The sequence below is a fragment of the Microtus oregoni genome, unplaced genomic scaffold (assembly GCF_018167655.1).
Source record: "Microtus oregoni isolate MIOR12 unplaced genomic scaffold, Mior012 000012F_ref0000307, whole genome shotgun sequence".
NCBI classification, from domain to species: Eukaryota; Metazoa; Chordata; class Mammalia; order Rodentia; family Cricetidae; genus Microtus; species Microtus oregoni.
Window position 1 is genome coordinate 30,443,379 of NW_024543071.1, and position 23,245 is coordinate 30,466,623.

Genomic DNA, 23,245 nt, shown 5'->3' on the forward strand with positions numbered 1-23,245 from the left:
ACTGTACCAGAAGTTTGCTTTTCAGCTAGGCTGGCCAACCCATGAGCTCCTAGAATCTGCCTGTCTCCACCCCACCAGTTCTGACTTTTAAATGCATGCAGGGGATTCTGTACCTAGTGAGTGCTCTTCCCCGCTGAGCCATATTCCCCGCTCTACTGCCCATTTCTGTGTTTTGAGACAAGGTCTCACTGGCCCAGGCTAGTCTAACTTTCTGGAGATACCTCCTGCGTCCACTCATCAAGTGCTGGATTACAGGACTGTGCTACCACACTTAGCTTCTTCATTTGATTCTTTAACTTTGCAGAGACTTTGATATATTTTTTATGTTCCTTTCTATGAAAATATCTTTGTATTCATGTTCTTTTTTTTTATAGATTTATTTATTTATTATGTATACAACATTCTGCCTTGATGTATGCCCACACGCCAGAGGAGGGCGCCAGATCTCAGTACAGATGGTTGTGAGCCACCATGTGGTTGCTGGGAATTGAACTCAGGACCTCTGGAAGAGCAGCCAGTGCTCTTAACCTCTGAGCCATCTCTCCAGCCCCTGTATTCATGTTCTTTATGAGCTTAGGATGTAGGCAGGAAGATGAAACAAAAGTAGGAGCTAGTTTTAGATAGTTTCTCAGACCTGAGAAATGCATTTTGTGTTCACTTTTCTTTCAATATGCTATTTTGGTTACAGAAAAAAAAAAAAAAGCTAAGTATATTTTTGGATACCAACATTGCAACTGAGAGAATCACGTTTACTGTGCCAAGTTCAGATTCCTTGTTTAGTGTTTACGATGGTAAACTGAAAGGACACTACTGTTTCATGGTGTAGTTTGGGCACAAGCTTACCTTTGACAGTTTGGCAGCTTTGATGCCATGTTGGGTTCAGTTCAGTGGTGTCTGCTGTGCAGTGAGTCTCAGAAGGTGCTGGCTTGACTGCTAATGGACTCTGGTCCTTTTTCCTTTGATGTTCTAGCACAGCATCATTGTATTTTGTTTCCATTCTCCTGTTGCTCTCAGGTCCACTGTCACAAAGGACCATCCTGGCCAGTTGACGGTATCTGTCGTTTTCTAGACTCTCACTTAGTATGGGAACACCTGAGGGATTACTTTTTTTTTTTTTTTTTTTTTTTTTTTTTACTGTGTGTCATAGTACATTACCCAGGCTCCTTGCAACAGTACCCACTAAAAAAGGTCATTTAAAACACGTCTCTACCAATGGTATGAATTTATAATTTTTCTGTCTTTGTGATTTTGTTTAGATTAAGTTCATTTACCTTGTGAAAAGCACAAAGACAACTATGCTGACTCTAACTCTGGTGTGTGCCATCTCGTTCCTCCTCGTCTGCAGTGGAGCCTTTTTTCCGTACAGCTCCAGTCCTGAGAATCCAAAGCCGAAGAGAGTGTTCCTTCAGGTAAGGGCAGTGAGGTCAGGAGGGGAAACTTGCTGCGTGTGTTTTGAGCTTCACTAGTGAACAGGAAATTGGCTTTCCTGCTGCTGACATAGTTTAGTTGGTTTAGATTTCTTTGTGTATAAGACAACAAAGAACACTGACTATCGGTGGGCATTCTTATTAGCTAGACTCTCTTTCCGTGATGTGTGCACGCACACACGTGTGTTTGTATGTATATATAACTTGTGCATTATGTAAGCTGGAAATCATGAGCATTTAAAAATACAAATTGCACAGATATCTGTTGGCTGACTAAAAGTCTTAAACTATTACTAACACAATAAAATAGACATTAAAAATTGCGAGTAAAATTGAGGCTTAGGGACATTTAAAGTTGTATGTGATGAAAACAACCTAAAAGGAGTTATTAAAATGAAGTTTAGGGCTTTCTTTGGATTTCAGGTCTTTTTCCAAAACCTCTTAAGTGCTACTGTATAGCCAGAGCTGCGTCTCCCTTTTTGTTAGGTAGAGGTTGGAGAGTGGTCACACTAAGTCATAATTTAGGTAATTAATTATTCAAGGTCTGAAAAATTAAAATATTTCAACTTGAGAGATTTTGAAAGGAATCCTAATAGCCCTTGGCTGTAGTCTTAAAGGACAGTGATGTTTTGTGTAACAGCTTTTAAGGCGGTCCAGTGTGGGATTCAGTGGCATGCCAGTTGTTCCAACTATGGCAGTAGTATTTAGGAAAAGCTACATTTTTATTTTATTTTTTATTTCTAAATTTTATTTATTATGTATACAGTGTTCTGTCTGCATGTATGCCTGCAGGCCAGAAGAGGGCACCAGATCTCATTACAGACAGTTGTGAGCCACCATGTGGTTGCTGGGAACCGAACTCAGGACCTCTGGAAGAGCAATCAGTGCTCTTAACCTTTGAGCCATCTCTCCAGCCCCTACATTTTTATTTTTTAAAAGGACTGTGATTTTTTTTTTGGGGGGGTTCTTTTTCCCATGAAGGGCAAAATAATAGCTATTTTAGGCCCTACCAGCTACGCAAATTTCTACCACTGATAACCTTTTATAGAGTAAAAATGGTGATATTCTACCCAAAGCTGGTTGCCCTGAGTTCCAACTTGTGCTTCCGTTTGCCAGCCCATGTCGCAGAAGCCCTTCCTATGCTGCTCCCCGACTTCAGGCTGTTGTTTTCTGCTGAGCAGCTATTTTACATGAATTGTAAGCCTTTGGAACAGTAAGACTGACATGTGGTATGTGCCGTACTTGTCTTTCTCTGCATATGGATTAGTTTCATGTCATGCACTGAGGAGGAAATGTGTGGGGATAGACATGTGCTTCCCATGATTTGTTTTCAGTCTTTTTCTGAAAGGAATTCTAACTTAAATTTGAATAGAATTTCAATTTTTTGTCATCTGGGTTTTTTGAGATTTTATTTTTAGTTAAGTATGTACACGTGTCTGTGTGGGTATGTGTATCTGAATGAAGGAGCTGGAGTTAGAGGTGGTTTTGAGTCACCTGATGTGGATGGGTTCTTGGAATTGAACCAGGGTCCTCTGGAAGAGCAGTATATGCTTTAACCACTACTAAGCCATCTCACCAGACTGTTTTGTCTTTTGAGACAGACTCTTGCAGAAGCCTAGACTTCCTTCAACTCCTAGGCTCAAATGATCCTCCACTTCAGCCTTCTGATTAAATGAGACCGCAAACACACACACTGTCCCTGATCAGTTTATATGTAATCCCTCCCACCACTCCCAAAACCAGGGTTTCTCTGTGTAACAGCTCTGGTTTTCCTGGAACTTGGTCTATAGGCCAGGCTGGCCTTGAACTCAGAAATCTACCTGGTCTGCGCCCAGCCAAGTTTTATATATAACTTAAATATACATTCAACTATATTTGTGATTTACAATAAAACATTCATTTACATATGTGTCATCTACTTTAAAAGAAAAAAGCTAAGAGTGACTTAGTAATTACTGAGTTTCCTTTTTGTTTCCTGTTCTAATCAGTTCTGAACTGGGGTAGGAATGTGGGTGAAAAATAGCTAAAACAGTTTCCTTACTAGTCTTGTTCTTTTCAGCACATGAGTAGAACTTTTCATAACTTGGAAGGAAACATAGTAAAAAGAGACTCTGGAATATGGATCAATGGGTTTGACTATACTGGAATGTCTCATATAACACCTCACATCCCTGAGATCAATGATACAATCCGAGCTCACTGTGAGGAGGATGCCCCACTTTGTGGCTTCCCTTGGTATCTTCCAGTGCACTTTCTGGTCAGGTTGGTCATTACTTTTTGTTTAAGTTGGGTATTAGTTCCCAAATTCGATCAATGTCTCAGGGCCCTTATTAATTGAACCTTATCTTTAACTCAGCCAAGTGTTTGTAATGCTTTACAAAGAACCAAAAAATACATTTACAAAAAAATGCTTGTTTGTAATAAGACTACAAAATTTTCATTTCTTTAGTCAGATAATGGACTCAGCAGAATAGTTTTAAGAAGTCTTTCTTCAAGAAACCTGAGTAGTTAGAAAGAGTGACCCTCCCAATATGATACAAACAACAGTTACAGTTTCATCCTAGCTTGAGATGCTCTTAGAGTTGGCCTCTCAAGATTGCATCAGAGGAAACAGGACGGGTAGTAGAATTGCACAGGTAATTTCTGTCCTTTTAAAAAGATGCACTTTACATATGCTTCCCCTGCATTTATGCGCAGCGTGTATGCCGTGTGCCTTTGGAGGCCAGAAGAGAGCACTGAATCTCTGGTTCTGGAGTTGCAGGTGGCTGTAAGGTGCCATGTTGATGCTGGGAACTGAACCTGGGTCCTCTGCAAGAGCAGCCTGAGCTTTTTAATTGTTTAGCCATCTCTCCATCCCTTCACTTCCTTAGTGTTATGTTCGGAAGGGTTGATTACACAGCGCAGGCATCAGGAGCTGGCCTTATTTGCACATTCATTAGGTGTTTTCCATACCCCTTTGTGTATTCATTCTGAACTCCTGTCAGTTACGAAGGCCTCTTAAATATTAATGCTACTTTGCCATTAGGAAAAATTGGTATCTTCCGGCTCCAGAAATTTCTCCAAGAAATCCTGCTTATTTCAGACTTGTATCCAAAGAGAAGACACCATGGGATTCTATAAAGTTGACTTTTGAAGCAACAGGTGAGCCAGTGTTCTTCTCACCTCACTTCCTGAGCTTTTCAGTTGCTTCTTTTGTCCTGCTTGGTTTTTATTTACTATTCTTTTTCTTCTCTCGTAAAGTGGAAGCTTACCTTACCTCCTTTAAATTGTTATTCCTAATATATACATTCAATGCTATAGATTTCCTTTTGAATACTATTTATGCTCTTGGTTAAGGTTTCTTAAAATTTTTATACCTGTAACTTTTTACACCTGAGAAATTTTTATTTGGCTCTGGGGCTATAACATAGGTATACAAATTAGCAATTTACTGATAATAAATCAGAGAAATTTATTTTAAAAGTTCTTTGCTGTGCATATAATTTTACCAGTTATTAATAACAAAAGCAAGTTCGCACACTGGGGAGATGGATGTCCTCATTTATTTTTTACATGAAGAATTACATCTTGAGTACTTGATGTTATAGAACTTAGAGCATCGTCTGTAATTCCCAAAGTTGACTTTATAGTCATCCGTGCCAGGAGTGCCACTCCAAATAAATATGTGGTACAAATGGCAGAAGTCTGGTTAGGGCCAGTGCAGAAATTGTAATATTTTGTCCTAATGCCAAGACAAAATTCATTTAACAAGTCTTTATGAAACTTGTCAGGAACTCAAATAGCAAGTTTAAAAATTAAAAGTCTTAACAAATTCCAGTCTAAAGACAGTCAGGTTTGATAGTTATATGCTGATAAATGAAGGTAAAAATATGTATATGACTATATATCTGCAAAAGAATATTTTGTACAGACAATATAAATACTAATTCACAACCTAATGAATATCAAATCTGAGCCAATGTGTTTCAGCCAGCATTTGGTGGCACTGCATACACAGCACAAAGTCTTCAACTGTGTGTTCAGATCCAAGGCTGTGTTTAAGTCATGGAGTGCCTCATAGGTGAAGGCTTCTATAAATACCTTGGATTCATTACATGTTTGTCTAATTAATTTTCTGTTGCTGTGCTAAGACACTATGACCAGGACAACCTGTAAAATAAAGCATTTAGTTTGGGGCTCACAGTTTCAGAGGGTCAGAGTCCATGACCGTCAGGAAGTAAAACAAGGTGACAGGCATGGTGCTGGAGCAGTAGCTGAGAGCTTATTCTTTGGTCTACGAGAATAAAGCAGAGATGTTTGTAAGTAGGAGTGGTGGGCCTTTGAGACCTTAGAGCCTGCTGCCCCCAGTGACACACTTCCTAGTCCTTGCCAAATAATTCTACCAACTGGGGACCAAGCATTCAACTATACAAGCCTATGGGGGTCATTCTCATTCAGACTATCATAATGTTTGATTTTTTTCTGGTTGTTGCATATTCAGAAACCTTTTACTGTTACTAATTTTCCCTTGATTCCCCCCCCCCCCCCCCACACACATACATTGAGTCATACAACCTGTAAGGTGCTGTGGACCATAGTTTATGAAGCTGGTGCTAGAGCCCACAGATTGTAAGTTGTGTTTTAGTGTTTAGTTCAAAATACTAAATCAAAACCCTTTCTTTTGACTCTTGGTACCCTGCAAGGCAAGTGTTCTACCACTGAACTATATCCCAGCCCTTGAGACTTCTGTATTGACCCATTTGTTAACAGAAGTGTGTTCTTTAATTCCCAAATAATTCAGGATTTTCCAGCTTCTTTTATGACATCAGTTTCTTGTTTAATCTCATTTTGAGCCAAGAAATCGTTGTTTGCATGGCTTCTATTCTGAGCGTGCTAAGGTCTGCTGATGCTGAAGATGCGGTGCTTGGGTCATGCTCCCTGTGAGCCGCTCCTGTTGGATGCACATGCCCATGTTCAGGCTTTGCTGTTAGGTGCATATACTTTTAAGTATTTCTGTATCTCCTTATCGACTACTTTTTGATCTTATACAATTGCCTTTTTACCAGTGCAGTGAAAAACTTCCTTGCTCGAGTCAACAGTAGGTCTCCAAAGCTTTCTTTTGATTAATGCGAATTAAAAGTTGCGTATTTTTCTATCAACATATATTTTTTATGCTGTCTACATATTAGGTAAATGCTCTATCACCGAGCTACATCTCCAGCACCTTCCATTTACTTTTAATCTATGTGTTTTCATATTTAAAGAGGATTTCTTACAGGTAGTACTTGGTTGGGTTTTATGACCCAGTTTAAATGGGTTGATATTTTTGTCTTTGTTCATTTTGTCTTCCACTCTTTATGTCTTAGTGTAGTTTTCACTGAGCTATTAACTACTCCATTTTATAGATTCCTTTAAAGAAAAAATTAGTTCTGGGCAGTGGTGTTTCCCACCTTTAATCCCAGCACGCGGGTAGCAGGTAGATCTCTGTGATGTGAATTCAAGGCCAGCCTGGTCTACATAGTGAGTTCCAGGACAGCCAGAGTTACACAGAGAAACCCTGTTTTCAAAAACCAAACAAAATTTTGTATTTGCACGTGTGTGTGTCAATGTATGCCATACGTTTGCAGGCATTCAAAGAGGCCCGAAGGAGAGTGTTGGATCCCCAGGAATCGGCGTTAAAGGCTGTTGTGAACTAACATTTGTTCCTCAGAAACGGGCAGCAAGTGTTAACTGTTAAGACATGTCTCTTAGCCCTGCTGTCATTTTTAGTAATTGCCCTAGAGTTTGAAATGTGTATCTACAACTAATTCAGTTTCAACAGCACTGTACTGCTTGCTGGGTGTGCCTTTAGTTTGTCTGAGACAGGGTCTATCTGTAGCTCTGTCTTGCCTCAGCTTATGAGTCTTCTGCCTCTGGTTACTGCTGCTGGGGTTACAGGTGTGCCACCATACTCGGTCAACTATTTATCAAATATTATAACCTTTTCTTTCCCATTGTCATTATTCCAGGTATAAGCAATTTTGTCAGATACAAAGGCTAATTAAAAACAGGCTGGTCATGGTTGTGCACACTTAATTCCAGTGGTTCAAGGCCCCTGTTCTATATATGGAACTTTAGGCTAGCTGGGTAAAATAGTGAGCAGCAGATGCTCTCAATGAACATTTTCTCCAACCCCAAATTAAACTTATCTTAATGGTTGCTGTGAACTTGCAATAAATCTGTGTTTAACCCCTTGGGAGCACATGAAGTTGGTCTCAAAAGCAACAGGCAAGTCCTGTAACATTTCTTTGCTTTTTAAGATGATTAGAGCTTATTTCCTTTAGGTTTTTTTTTTTTTTTTTTTTTGGCCTTTATTTACTTTTTGGAGAAGCTAGCTCATGGTCTTCCTGCCTCAGTCTCCTGAGGGATTACTGGAGTGTGCCACTTGGCGGTTGCGACTTTTTATTTGCTCCCCCCTTCTGAGAGTTTCTGTGTGTAGTCTTGGCTGTTCTGCGCTCACTCTGTAGACCAGGCTGGCCCCAAACTCAAAGAGATCTGCCTGTCTCTGCTTCCCGAGTGCCAGACTAAAAGCGTGTGCCACCACTGCCCACCCTGGTTATGACTTTTAAGAAGCCTTACTGAAAATTAGTATTTTTGAACTGTATCTTTGTATTTGATACAGTTCATTGTCAGATACCCATTGACCCAAAGACTTGACTTTTCCCTTTCCCATGTTCAGTCTTCCAGGATTTCCCTCACAGTGATGTCAGCTGATCTATGACATTTGATTGTCAGTTCTACCTGAAGAAAACTTAATGAAGTTCTGCTGCTTGCAGAATGACTTCAGACTTGTTGGCAGAGCATTTTGGGTCTTTGGAATCCCCATAGGCATCTCAAGCACTTTGCTTCAATAAGCAAATCGGGATTATTTCCCTTTCTGATGAATTGTCCTTTGTGGAAATGTAATGACTAACCTTGTGTCAATCTGGCAATACTAAATAGTTCCTTGATATTTGGCCAAATTATCCTAGACTTTTCTGATAACATGTAAGTAGTGGATTTGAGTCAGGTTGATTAGTTACCACAATCTAAACACTGAGAGCCTTAAGGAACTAGCCATAGGCCAATTAGCTTTCAGGTCTTCTTCAACTGCAGACTTTTCTTGGGAGTGGACTGGGGATTAGGTAAATTTCCTCAGCAGTTATTTTTCTCATTTAGATTCTGTCTTTTCTGTTTTCTCACTACTTAACCTTGTTGCTAGATACCGACGTCCAAGCTGGTCAACCTCCTGTCTTGTGGAGAGTCCACCTAAAGTCACAGCACAGAGTAACCATGACAGTATGGTTTGGGTGTTAACTATATTGCTTGTCACTGCTGACTGATGGGAATGTTCCTCTTACAGGACCAAGCCATATGTCTTTCTATGTTCGAACCCATAAAGGATCAACACTCTCTCAGTGGTCTCTTGGCAACGGCACTCCAGTCACAAGCAGAGGAGGGGACTACTTTGTGTTTTACTCCCATGGACTCCAGGCCTCTGCCTGGCAGTTCTGGATAGAAGTACAGGTGAGAATTTCCCAGGCTGCCATATAAGCAGTCAGCCACCTTGGAGTTCAGTGTGTTGGCTTTAGTGAACTAACTGGTTTTCTCCAGCAGGCGTCAGAAGAACAGCCTGAAGGAATGGTCACGGTGGCCATTGCAGCCCACTATCTATCAGGGGAAGACAAGAGATCTTCTCAGCTCGATGCTCTGAAGGAGAAATTCCCCGATTGGGTGTTTCCCTCTGCGTGGGTTTGTACCTACAGTCTCTTTGTGTTCTAATCGTGCGATGGACTTTGAATACGTGTCCCTTGGACATTCCATGGGACACTCTCCCATGTCACATGGATATTTGTCACTGAATTTTAATGAGCGTATGTTCAAAGAGCTTTTGGGTTATCACTCTTCCTGGCCATGTACCATATGGGTTAAACTTTGGGATAGTGATGCCTGGCCTTTTGTCACTTGAAATTCCAGTTTTCTGGCACTTAAGCACACGTGGATACTGCCATTCATACATGTCATTTCTATGACTGTAAGGACTCACAACATACCACCTGAGTAGCTTTCCTCTGAGGAACAAGAAAGATGTACACCGTTAGACTACTGTTGAGGTAGGTAAGTCCATTGTTATCAGCCGGATGGTGGGGAAGCTACCACTCACTGGGATAGTGGCTCTCCTTGCCTAAACTGCAGGCCACAGGAAATTGACTGTCATGAAGAAGGAAGCCCCACAAGCTCCATTTCTTCAGGCAGCCATTAGGGTGATTTAGTGTCTGAAGTTTGAGCCCTGGAAGCCACCTTGTGGATCATTTTCCTGAGGTAGCATTCATTGTCTACTTTCTTCTCAGACATATTCCTTTCATTTAGGAAGAGAACATCTTTCAGCTACATTTCCTTCTCACAGCTCCTGGGTTATATTTGCAAATAAGACCCAAACTTCTTCCCCAGAGCACTGAGTTGCCATCATGGCTATTCTGAGGTCAAAGAGGAAGAGGGTGGGGTATTCTATGTAATATTTATTCTCTTTGTTTTATAGGCATCCTCTGTTATACAAGGTTAATCTTTTAGAACATAATTTTATTGCTACATTGGGTTTTCTGTTTTCTAGCAAGTGACTAAGTTTTTATAACTTGTTGTTAGTGAGACTGGCTGAGGTTGTGGTTTACACAGGAATGAGACTACTATACCTGTATCTGTTGGTGTTGAGATCCCGCAGAAAAGCAGCAATAAGGTTTAAAGGTACTTTTTATTTTGAAGACAGGGATGTAGCTTGTAAGGTATGTCATAGCAGTGCCTCTTGTGGCTTCTCTAGGTTTCAGCGGTGACAGAGTTGATGAGATGAACACTACAATTTGCTAGTTTCTTTTTTACATTAACAAGTGTAAAAAGACAAATTTGAGTTAGTCAACAAACATGGCCCAAAATATAATTGAAAGAAAAGCTTTAGTAAAGCAAAACAAAACAAAATATACTTGTTTAGGAACAGAAGGGTGTCCCTCAGAACCATCTCAATTCCAGCAAGAATAGTTAAGTGTGTACTGCAGGAGATAACTTTCTTACAGTTGCTTGTGTGATATGTCAGTTTCTAATCATGTTCCTTGTATGCCTGCTTAATCTCTAAGTCCTTAAAAACTGTCTAGGTCCATGCAGATATGAGGGCTGCAGCTAGAGCTGAATGGTAATGTGCTGACTGTCACATGTATTCACACTGGACTGTGGGAGCCACTGTTTTTGCTGAACTTAGAGAAATCATATCAGTGCTGCTTTAAGTGTCTTGCTCCTGCTATGGATGTATTATCTGTCAGGTAGTACTTAAGATTTGCAGAACCACAGCTGATTGAAATAAGTAATAGTACTAATAGCTTAATGGATTTCAAAATACAGGCTTCTGTTCTGTTCCTGGTTTAACTGAAACTGATTACTAGAAATTACAGGGAGGGGCGGAAGACACGCCGAGGAAGCATATAAAAACAAGGTGTTCTTGTATTTCTTTCCTGTTGGCAGGGTGCCATTGTCCTTTTTGGCATAATCATGGTTTTCCTTTTTTGCCTTTGGGTTATATCTCTATGCAAACAGTTTTGATTTTCTTTAACATTATGAAACTTGGTATTATACCCAGTAACAAGATGCTAAGTTTCAGGGCATGCTTAAAGGCCAGAGATGGTCAAGTATTTACATACAGTATCCATGGCTTTTAATAAGCACACTCTGTAGTTATCAGTAACTCCCCCTTTTAAAAATTATCTGATCATTTGAGTAATTCACTTCTAAAAAGATATTTTTTAAAGTCTAAGTAATGCATTTTCCTAATGAGTGTAAATATAAGCAGCACAGAGGGAGGAGTATAAAGAATTGTGACTTCACAGTTCTCAGTATTTAAGAATGATTGTTCTAAGAAGTGTTTCCAGTTTAGCAGCTGCATTAAATGTCTAGGATTCCCCCAAGGTTTTACCATGAAGAAGGTTGGACCACAAGAGTCTATGTAACTCAGGAAGCTACTGGAAGAATGTGTCTGGTCCATCTCTTTTCACTTCTTTGCTGAATTGTTGAGGGTTAACTGTTGCCTTACAATGTTACTGAAATAAACTTTTTAACATACTGGTTGGAAAAAATGGATCTTTTAAAACTGCTTTTAGGTAAAGCCGGGCGGTGGTGGCGCACGCCTTTAATCCCAGCACTTGGGAGGCAGAGGCAGGCGGATCTCTGTGAGTTCGAGACCAGCCTGGTCTACAAGAGCTAGTTCCAGGACAGGCTCCAAAACCACAGAGAAACCCTGTCTTGAAAAACCAAAAAAAAAAAAAAAAAAAAAAAACCAAAAAAAAAAACAAACTGCTTTTATTCTATCTCCACATTTAAGGCTATCTTATTTTTCTAGTCTTGTGTCTGAAAATATATAAAATCACCGGCAAGCCAAAGATAAAAATGACCTTTCCATTTGGTTTCAAAGGTAGCCAAATATCTAATAACCATACACATAACCATTTTCACGCAGATCTTGAAAAACTTTTGACTAAGATAAATTTAGTTAACAGAAGCTGGAGCCTTTATTTGCTCAAGGACATAGTGACTACATTATCCAGAAATTTCACTTCTACAGAGAACTGAAAACATATCCATACAGAAGAGCTTGGTTCCCCCAATCCTCTTCCCTATCTATGGGGATATGGTCCAAGAACCTTAGAGGGTTCCTGAAACCATAGACACATGAGACATCGTTCTTTTCTCCTATATACACATCCATGATTGTAGGAAGTTAAGGCCTACAGACCAAGAGGAGCCAACCTGGAGTCTGCTTGGGACTTTCAGAGGTCCTGATCGTGCCTAGCCAATGAAGGGCAACCATACAGTGTCAACAGGTCAAAAGGTCTGGGTACTTGGAGGGCGTACAAGGTTTTTTCCATTGCTAAATAAACAAGTCTGCTGTATCCCTTTGACCAGACTCCCTGTGATGCTGCGCTTTCTAACCCCACCCCCCTGAGGAAGATGTTAAGCCCCAGCTACACATGATAAAAGTTATGAGTTCAGTACAATAAGAAATAGGTATAACAGTGTGATGTTAGAAACTGTTTAGGTCTGTATTTTAGATTTTGTTCTTTTTGGACCTCAGTTGAAGGCAAAGCAGGGTAAGGGAGAATTACTATGAATGTTTATAGTGTTACAATCTAAAGTTGAAAACCCAAACTATAACCTTTAAATGGATAGTAAACATATCCGCACAACAGCTTTATTCAGCTTTAAAAAAAGTAAACAGATACAAAGAATTTTGAAAACATAACGCCAAGGTGATAAATACCCACATACTAAATAATTCTGTTTATGAAATGTCTGAAATAAGGGAATTCACAAAGCATATTTAAGGGACATGGGAAACCATGATATCATTTTCAATTTACCTATCAGAGATGATACCTAGTTTCCTGTACACTTCTGTTGGTTTGGTGATCACAAGGTGTTCACTATATTTGAACTTGTACACCAATGTTATGAATAGTTCAATATTCTATCATCAGTCATTTGGATATTCCCACTGTGTATCTACATATAAATATTTTAAATACATTTGTCTGTATTTCATTCAGGAGAGATACGTGGTGACACTGTAAAGTAAAATTTATTTTTTGTGGCATTTAATACCCTTTTTGCTGTTAACCTGAGATAAGGAAACAAAAGCTCGTATAATAGTTTTATTACCCTTTACCACAGGGAGTGGGGGACTACACATTACAGAAGCAGCAGCAACTTTAATTACAAGCAAAGGTTGTTTTTATCTCCAAATGATTTGTTTTGGTGTCAGCAAGAAATTTAACCATATATATTAACTTTCAAATATTTATGCTGAATATTTAAGTTCATTAAATATATGGCTTATACAGTTGATATATTTTGACCCAAACAATACAGCAAAACAAAAATTTTTAAATATTTTTAATGTATATAACCAAAGAATAATTTTCTCAAGCTTGCCAAATTTCTTGCCAGGGTGTTTCCTAGTTCTACGAGTTAGACTCTATTTTCTTGTAGAGTCACCCCCAGTCTGGGCCACAGGAGGACTAGTAACTAACCCAGACCCTGCCTTTCAGACTGTGAGGTGGTGAGATGAGTGGGCACAGCAGCACACAACTCTAAAATCCTAGCAGCTGGAGCAGCCGAGAAGTTTCAAACTGGTGTGCAGCTTGGGCAGGGCTCTGCCTCAAAAGGTAGGGGGGTTGGGATGTGACTTACTACTGCAGCATTTGGTTAGGGGCCTAGGCTCATCTTTAACACTGCTCCACCACCACCAGAAAAGGTGAGTTTAACTCAGCAGCAGCCATTTAAGACATCTGAAGAGACCACGGATACTTATGACAGTAAATTGTTTCTATTAACTAAATAAAATTTCTGGTCACACTAGAAATACAAAAGAAATGCTAGCTCTTCTCCCTGGTGGAGTGGGACAGAAGACATTTCAGCTGAGGGTTGTTTTTTTTTAATTTTATTATTTATTTACTTATTTATTTTTGCTGCGCTGCATGTACTTACGTAGGAAACTTTATTCTGTATTTTAAAATTCAGAACAAGGTGGTGGCTTGAGACGATTTAAATAAAGTAGCACCAGAAGGACCAGGTAACAAGAGTCACATATTTCACCCATTCAGGAGTTTTATTATGTGAAATTATTGCACTTCTAATGTAGAAAGGAAATAACAGTAAATTACCAAATCCAATAATTTTAAATAGTTGGTGAAATTCGAAGTAATTTCAAAATAATTTTGAGATTCCCTCTAAAGAATGTTGCCTAAGAGGACTAAATATATCTCTTTAAAAAGTAGAACAGAGGGCTGAATTTTATTCCTAAGCTATATCTGCACTATAAGAGGCTGTTTTACATAGTGGTACGAATTTGGTCCACATCAAATACATTGTGTTATAAAAATAAACAATATTTCATAAAAAATAACGTGGCATTCCATGTTCAAATTGCACAGTACAAATAAGCTATCTAAATTAATACTGTTATTAATAATTAGAATTACATATGGTGGGTATGTATTTAGTTTGAAGCAACTGAATATGTAGTTCTGCTTCCATAATGTATGAAAACTAAAATTTAAGTCATGTCTAGAAATACATAAAATATTTTTCAACTTTTACAATGAAGAATTTACAAACCAATTTTTAGTAGCTGATATAATATAGGATCCCCACAGTCTATTTACATAAAAGCCCATTTTTATTCAGTTTACAAAAGCAATAAATAAGAAACTACATTAATTTGCACAAAACCTCTTCCACTTCATGATCAGTGGGATTACCGCTACTTTACAGCTGAGCCAAGAATCCTGTCTCTATGAAGACCTCTCATTTTGGAAAGAAGAACAAATCTTGTCTTTATTCCAAGAGTGAGAATAGTTATGCAGAATCCAGCATAAAACCTTACAGAGTATATAATACATGCCTTAAAAATATGGACAATGCCTTTGCATCTATTTACATAAGAATATTCACAAAAAGATACAGTTCTTTAATACAAAAATTTAGTGGTGTCAGCATAATTGACAAGAAACCCTCACCCTCTGTCCACACTGATCTAGTAGGAATTAAGCTTACTCAACCAGGCACATTAACTCACAGGTATAGCTTCCATCAGTTCGGGACTGCTACAGAACAGAGTACTAAATCCAAAGGATCCCTGTCCACTGAATCATACTGTGCAAGGGTAGCGTCTCCTCAGAGGACCAGCTGGAGTCCATGACTCTATTCAAGGAAGCAAACAAGTAGCTCAGGTACCTGATGAGCTACAGCAAGCACCTTAGCATTTATTTAAAAGAAAGTTAAAAACAACCCACCCCACCAAAAAAAAAAAAAAAAACCAGCCTAGACATACACTGAACCAGAAAATATATAAGCTATAAGTAGTGAAAAGCTAACCTGGGGCAAAATAATCCCTATTCATTAACAACTACCAATCTGTTGTGAATAAAACCAAAATATTCTACATGTACATCTATATTATGCTCAATACTTTCTAGTACAGCTTACATTTTTCTTATGAAAGATGCTCTGATAGCACATATTTTATGGAGTCCAAGAGATTGAGAGGAAGAGTTCATTAAGATATAATAATACTTTACTTTATGGAAGAGTTTTTGACCCTTGTTCTTTTACCTGTGAAATCATTCAGCCAGGTCACTCTGTGCTCAGTTGCACGCTGCTTGATTAATACTGCCTCTTGTGATGTTACTTGCTGTTGTCAGGACACAGAACAGTCATAAGCTCCGTCCTGAAATGGCTCCTCCTCATCTGCTTGTGTTGTGTCCTCTTCTTTCCGGCTAACCACACTGTTACTCCCAGTCTCACTCTGAGAGATGCTTGCACGGCTGGAAGAGCCCCTGCTCTCCTCTGCTCTGGGGCTGGTCTGTTCAGGAGTCTTACCCATTGTTACTGGCTGGAAGGTGTCAGGCTGGACTTGCTCTTTCATTTCACTGAGCTTCTGCAGTTGTGGCTTAATGATGTTTAAAAATGGCTTATATCCAGGGCTGAGTAAAGGGGGGAGAATTAGTTTTCATCTGCTGTAAAGAGGGGCTGGGGAAATAGCTCAGTCACTAAAGTGCTTGTGCAGGTGTGAGGTCTTGAGTTCAATCCCTAGGGACCCACATAAAAGCTGGTGTGCTGGTGCTATGAAGGCACAGAGAGGGTTTCTGGAGGCGTGCTGGACAGCCAGCCTAGCCAAATCAGTGAGCCCCAGATCCCAGTGAAGAGACCCTACCTCAAAAAACAAGGTGAATAGCTCCTGTGAATGGCACCTGCAGCTGACTGTGTACACAAGTACAATGGCATACACACTTGCACAACTTAGTTAAATGTTTTAGATAAACTCCTAGCAGACATTAGTATAGTAAAACAGGTGATGGAGATAAGACTCTTGAGCATCCTTCTCAGAATAGAGGTACCTGGCTCAAGGTGAGTCTTAACAGTCCTTGCCCTCACTGCTAAGAAATTTATTTCAAAATAGTATTGCAATAAGAAACAAGGAATAATAGATTTTAGATTCAAAGGGATCATCTGGAAAGTATCTAACTTAAATACATTTGGTAAGTAGGGAAAAAGTAAGTAAGGGAAGTAACAGCTTCAAATCTATACATGACTACTGACAAGGACAGTCCTCTCAATTAACCATCCACTACTTCTGATTTGGAAATGCTAGTAGCTGTCATGAAGTGGTGAAATTTATATAGACTACATAACCTGTCTTTGTCTTTATGTTATGATATTCTAACCACAGAACTACAAATCTAAGCTTGTCTCATTCTTAGATCACTTGTACGACATCAATCTTAAGTCAGCATATGCTTCCACATTATAACTAACCAAAACTATAAACTATTCAGTAAACAGTACACATTTGAGTGGCTGAGTACACAATGGTTAGAGAAAATTACTTTAAAATATAAAAATGAAAACCTCCAAAATGAATGAGTTATAAGTTTATTGGGGGGGGGGGGAGCAGAATAGGGTATCATGTACCTGAAAGTTGCTATTTAGACCAGGTTTACCTCAAACTCAGATCTGCCTGCCTCTGCCTCCCAAGTGCTGGGACTTACAGCATGTGCTACCAACACCTCACCACTGTAACACTCGCAGTGTGAAGTCCCTATTCATCAAGCATTACCAAGTGTATGGAAGCCAGCACTTACCAGTCAGTAGCAGCCCATCGCTCCACAGCATGCAGCCCTGTTTTTATGTTCTGGAGCATCTCTCCATCCATCTCTGAAGACTGGGCAATACTCAGAATCTGACTGACGACTGAGGATTCTCTGAGAATCAGGCCAATGACAACACACCAATCCAGACATCCTGCCTCCATGAAAATGTGGAGCAAATAACTATATATAAAAGAACAACAGAGTGATTTGTATGAGAGGTCTGCTGACACACAAAGGGCGGTAAGTACTTAGAAAGTAGCTCCAGTGTCTACTGCACACAGAAACCTGGCTAGGCTTTTGGTGTTTCCAACAATCTGAGAAACTCACCGAAGCTGAACTTGAGATTTATGAGGGCCTTTACTTGCCAGCTCCATGGAGATGTGTTCCAACTCGGACTGAGTCAAACTGAGTGTGGAGAAGTTTTCATCCACTACTGTCCAGTCTCCATCCACCATGGAGCTGCTTTCAGTCAAGTCTGTGGCTGAACCAATGCTGCATTCATCACCTGATGAGGAAATTTCAGAAGTTATAAATGAGCTTTTCATTTCATAAATGAGTATTTTCCTTTCATTATATTAGTTATTTCCAAAAATACTGATCTCTCCTCAAGATATCAAATTGAAAATGTTCAGTCTATTACTAAAACAGCCATTATATGAACAACATATATATATTTTAAGAACTAGCAGGGCTATAAAAAGAAATTATATGCCTTAAAATGGGAAAACATTCTAATTTTATAATTAAAAGTAATAGCGGTTAGAAGACATAGGCTTCACTAATAGTGATGACAAAATGGTAGCCAATACTAGGTAAATACCTGCCATGAAGAAATCAGGAAAAAAATTGATCTGGGCTTGGAGAGTATGTGTAGTTTCAACTACTCGGGTGACTGAGACAGGAGGATCTTAAGTGCAAGGGAAGCAGGAAAACTTAGTGAGACCCTGTCTCAAGTTTAAAAATATAATAATAATAATAATAATAAAATATAATAATAATAATAATAATAAAAAACATGGGCAGGCTTGAGGTGTAGTTCAGTGGTGCATGCTTGCTTAGCATTTAGGAGGGCCCAATTAGATGCCAACTATTGGCTATCCCCTCCTCTACAAAAGAAAGAAAAATAAACCCAAATGCTACTGAAGCTTTTATATTTTATAACCCCATATCAACACAAATTGTTTCAAAATCTCTTCTGCTTGTATTTAACCATTACTGTATAGCAGAAATTGGTATAATGTTTAATATTTTTATAAAATGGTCACATAATATTTCAGACTTTGAAAGCCAAGAGGTAAAATGAAAATTATAAAAAATGAAAAAGAATTTTTCATAAAGGTTATTAATGAAATAAAAACCAGTGATGGGAAGTACATTTTTAATGGAAAATTCCTTATATGATGATGATACTTTATTACCTGGAACCAAAGACAATATTTCCTTATCAAAATTAATAGCAAAGGGTCAGCAAGATGGCTCAGAGAGTAAAGTCACTTGCCACCAGATGATACTAGCCTGACAGATACCCATAGTTTGGTCTCAGAAACTCACAAAAAGATGGAAGAACTAATTACACAAAGTTGTCCTGACTTCTACATGTGTATTCTCCCACACGTGACAGATACACATACATAATAAATATAAGTTAAAAAACTTGACTGCAAAGATTTACTTAGAGCCGCCCTATATTCCATACATCTACGATAAATATGGTAAAGTACTGTTGAAGTCAATTTGCCATCATCCACCTATACAGGCAGATGTTTAATGGCTAGTTCTTCGGGACACCGACAGAAGTATGATGCTGTATCTTTGAAATGCTATGGCACACGATCTTTTCCCAAACAAAACTCAAGAAGAGCTACAGCTTGTTCCTTTATTAGATAAATACCTTTATTAGATAATGGTGACAGGAAAGCATCTTGCATTTGTGGTCCAGAGGATGAGGCTATGTCTGTGTCCCGATGGGTGGGGCCGATGTTGCTGAGCCAGCTCTGACTTCGTTGAATGTTAGAGATGCCAGCATCCATTTCAGGGGTTATGAAAGGGTCAGCTGACTGAGACTTTAAAAGCTGCTCTCCCACTGCATGTTAAGTCCAGAAGCAAAAAAAAAAAAAAAAAGTGTATTGTCATTGCCAAAACGATCAGTTCAAAGCCAATCACCATCATATATGATATCATTTATTCAAAACTAGGGATGTGAAATTATGGAAGAGACTATCTCTGAGGCACTGTATGTTTCTTATTGTACCTAGACCACTTACTGTCTTGATCTAAGTGACTTGCTTTGTTTCTTAAGATAACCCAAAGTTTCCAAACACCATGATGAAAGGGTATTGTTTAAATAATTGGAAAAATATCTGAATTTATAAACTTTTTTTTTTTTTTTACTCAAACATTTTCCTCTCCGAGTTCAGAAAATGGCACGTGTCAAAGACAATTTATCATCACCTGGGATGTGCTCTGTTACGTAATCATAGCTGAGCTTATTTGAGAGTCATGGCTGACTCATTCTAGATTCCTTGCTACAATAAGGTAAATACAGGAACTTCTACATTCAATTCTCAACCTGCTCATAGTTTAGTAATGGTTAGATTTGCGTTAAACTTCAAGCCCAAAGGACTTAAGAGATAATAGTTTCTACCTGATATATATCTTTGGCCAGATGGTGGATGTTCCAGCAAATGTACAAAAAAAAAATTGGCTTTTATTTGCTTTTAAATTTGGAAAGAAAAGAGTTCCTTGAACGACTACATGTCTAAGTATCTAAAATAAAACACAACTTTTGAACACTGTCAGCAGTCCACATTACCTGTTCGGCACTTTCCATTTTTGAAAGGGGAACTGAGAGAAGAGGCTGGGATAATGGGAAGTGGCCACAGGAAATCCTTGTGAAGTCTCTTCAATGCTACTACAAAGTTGTCTACACGGGCAGCTCGAGTACGTTCTTTGCAAAGCCAACTGATTAGTTCAAAGCCTAGCTGGGCTGCAAAGCAACCGAGGTCCTTTAAGCGCACATCTTCTAAGAGTCGCCGAGCATGTCTCCACAGCATCATGTCAATATACATGTTCTCAGCACAGTCACTGTCTCTGCTCCATCTGGAAGAAACAGAAGGAAGCTAAAGAACAGCTTAACTGAAGAACTCCACACACTTTCACGTAGCATTAGATAAAGTTGAAAAGGAAGCAAGAGATTCAATATCTAATTGTGACTGAACAGGAAGAAAAAGCTTCAGGGATTCCCTATATCATACCACCACAACCTGTTAAACACAAGGCACAGACAGAGTCACCTTTTTTGTTTGTTTTTAATTTTGAGTCAGGCTCTTTCTATATAGTCTCAGAATTCACTATACCAGGCTAGCCTTGAACTCATGGATATCATCCTGTCTCTGCCTCCCAAGTATTAGGACTAAAGGTGTACACCACCATGCCAGGCACAAAGTTACTTCTTAAGACCAATCTGTGGAATTGAATATATGAAATAAGAATAAATAGGAGACAAACAAAAGCCAGACCAGGAAGAGGTGGTGTATAATTGGAGGGGAAGAAGAAGAGCAAACAAATATTGCACTTGTTAAAAATATTAATGAAAAAGAGGGGAAAACGTAAAAGAAAACCTCTCTGAGTTGTATAGATAAGAAAACAAAACTTCTAAGTTAATAATGATATGGTAACTGAGTAGTGGGCTGGAAGTGAGAAGCAGGGCATGGAGGAGTAAAGAGACGGCATTGGGAGCAGAACTCCTCATGTGTAGTTCTCACTTGGCTTTCCTTTAGTCGTGTAAACATCAATTATTTTTTTGAGCCTCTATTTTTTCACCTGCACATTGAGTAACAATCCTGCTTAGTTTTAAGGATTAAGACCTAAATATGCAAACAGACCTAGAATAGTGCCTGACATTTGAACTCTTGGTAAGGTATTAACCCAAATTTTTAAGTTGAATGTGTGTCTGGCAACTGTTGATACTCCTCTCCATGGCTGTGTTTTACAATATGTTTGTATTGGGGGAGAAGTTTTAAAGACTAGTGGCAGAATAAAAAGTAAAATACCATCAAATATGTAAACTCTTGATATGTGCCCAGAATTGCAATAAAAATACAAATAACATAAGAAACAACTAGGAAAGGAAAGTCGTAGGGGCCAAGAACAAGGAACACAGAAGCAATGCAAGGACTTCATGAGCCAGAGGAAATCCCAGACCACAGCCACACCGCTAGAGACCATTTTCCATGCAACTGAAAGATGTAGTCTTTAGTTTTCAGAAGGCACCAGGCCTTCAGTTCTCCCACTACCTAATGTTTTGTTCTGGTTCTCTGTCATCAGAAGTATAATCTATGTTAATTACATTTAGAACAAGTACATCTAGATCTACCTTAGTACAATGGCATAATACTTACACAGAGCACAGGAATGAACTTAACAGGAAAGAGAAAGAAAAAAAGAAGCGGTCTCTAAGTCTTTTGCAAATGAAAAAGATTTGCAACTGAATTAAGTATTTTCTTAAGACTTAATTATATAAATGCCTTGAAATGCAATGTGACAGATGTTCTGGAAACAGCAATTGCTCTTTATTCCTTTACCTTTTTCCTGAAGGACCAGATGGCATACTTAGTGTTTTCTGTAAGCTGAATTTACCAGGAGGGACATTTTCAGCTGACTGGGATAAACTGATGCTCCGATTCCTGAAGAACTCAAATCCACCACTTGAACTGGGCTCCTGTAGTTATAGCAGGCAGTAGTTTTAGCCAAAAATGCCACGTAGTTGGATGTCCTAGAGAAGCTGTACAATTCTACAACTAACCTGAGCCGTAGGTGTGGATGGAGGTGTCTCAGATTCTCCAGAACCAATGGCTTTCAGAAATCGAATCATGTGTCGACACAAGTCCCATTTGCCTTGCTCCAGTGCTGTGTTGAACAGAAGGGTGGCATGCTGCCTGCTTACTGCAGGGACTTCCATGTTCTACAAAAAACCACCAAGGAAGACAACAATCGATTTATATGATACAATTTGGAAGATAGAGCAATTCTTTTCTTGACACTTCCCTCAGCCCAAGGAATTAACTGGCTGGAGGCAATTTAATTGTAAGATTAAAGGAGCATTTAAAAGTACCAAATGGGGAAAGCGAAGCAGGGCTCTGCCAAGATAGCTCCTACTAGGACTCACTGCACTGTTACATGTTAGAGGAACAATGCATACCTCACACCCATCATGCCTTTCTCTTTGTAAAAAGTTACATCATTCTCATTTTACAGGGTAAGTAGACAAAGTTATCCAAATTGTTTAAAGTCAATAGAAAAGCAAGATAAATCTAGTATTGCCTGACTCCAAAACACTTGGCCTTTCTCCTATAGTGTTTTGTCACCAAACATGCTTGCCTCAAGCAGGACCAGGCAGCACTACCACAAACTGAACATTCCCAGCACTTCCGGCACAACCTAGCACCCTGCCTGTGCTCACTGAAAGCTGCCTGGCCTCTTTCCCAGCAACCCCAGCAACCCAGGCAGTCTGTGGGAGGGCTGGGAAGAACAAGGGTCAGCAAAAGGAAAACACAGCTACACTGACTTTCTTTATGATGCTACTGTTTTCTTCCATTATGACTAACTAGCCAAATAAGCTGGGGCCACTAGCCTCTCCTTGAGTATCTCCTCCGGTTTCAGTTAGTTGTCATGAAGCAATGATATGGTAAGAAATTTGCTTCAGTTTGAGATTCAAACTGGCTTTATGGTTAGCTTTCTGTACAAATGAAAGAACTTTAATGTAGCCTTTGAAATCCATCAGATTTACAGTAGTAACAAAGTTTCTAGGCTTTTTACCAAATATATAATAAAACATTTTGGGGGTCTCATTACTTTGAGAAAAATGTGTTACAAAGGTTATCAGTGTGGCAATTCTGAGCCTTCTCAGCTGTCCACAGGCAGGGTAAGACTGGATGCTGTGTTAGTTATTCAGAATCCTTCCAGCAATTTAACATTGTAAGGGGAAAAAAAATCAATTACTGTGGGTAATGAATGCACTAATGTCCAAAGTACCATTTTTTTCCTATTGTTAATGTTTCTTTCATTAAAGTAGTATTTCTAATGGAACATGCACATCATATATATTAAATATAAGAAAATTTCAGCTGAGAAGAC

The 23,245-nt window shown here is 39.0% G+C and overlaps 2 protein-coding genes across 7 annotated transcripts in view; one reads left to right on the forward strand and one right to left on the reverse strand.

Moving 5' to 3' along the window:
• Ermp1 (endoplasmic reticulum metallopeptidase 1) overlaps positions 1–23,245 on the forward strand; it is a 78,681-nt gene that overhangs the window by 21,660 nt on the left and 33,776 nt on the right. For 2 of the 4 annotated variants that reach the window (XM_041661234.1, XM_041661237.1), the window contains exons 11-15: positions 1,257–1,409; positions 3,487–3,689; positions 4,453–4,568; positions 8,788–8,951; positions 9,039–9,176. In XM_041661234.1, coding sequence (XP_041517168.1) covers positions 1,257–1,409; positions 3,487–3,689; positions 4,453–4,568; positions 8,788–8,951; positions 9,039–9,176 — 774 coding nt within the window. Of the gene's footprint in view, positions 1–1,256; positions 1,410–3,486; positions 3,690–4,452; positions 4,569–8,787; positions 8,952–9,038; positions 11,681–23,245 lie in introns of those variants that run through there. The other 2 variants (XM_041661235.1, XM_041661236.1) reach the window with 2 other exon arrangements.
• Positions 13,338–23,245, reverse strand: part of Ric1 (RIC1 homolog, RAB6A GEF complex partner 1) — a 94,317-nt gene continuing 84,409 nt past the window's right edge. For all 3 annotated transcript variants that reach the window (XM_041661232.1, XM_041661231.1, XM_041661233.1), the window contains 7 exons: positions 21,915–22,073; positions 21,694–21,830; positions 19,923–20,209; positions 19,002–19,193; positions 17,438–17,615; positions 17,102–17,290; positions 13,338–15,943 (listed from right to left, as the gene is read on the reverse strand). In XM_041661232.1, the coding sequence (XP_041517166.1) occupies positions 15,658–15,943; positions 17,102–17,290; positions 17,438–17,615; positions 19,002–19,193; positions 19,923–20,209; positions 21,694–21,830; positions 21,915–22,073 (1,428 nt within the window). In that variant the 3' untranslated portion in view covers positions 13,338–15,657. The remainder of the gene's footprint in view (positions 15,944–17,101; positions 17,291–17,437; positions 17,616–19,001; positions 19,194–19,922; positions 20,210–21,693; positions 21,831–21,914; positions 22,074–23,245) is intronic.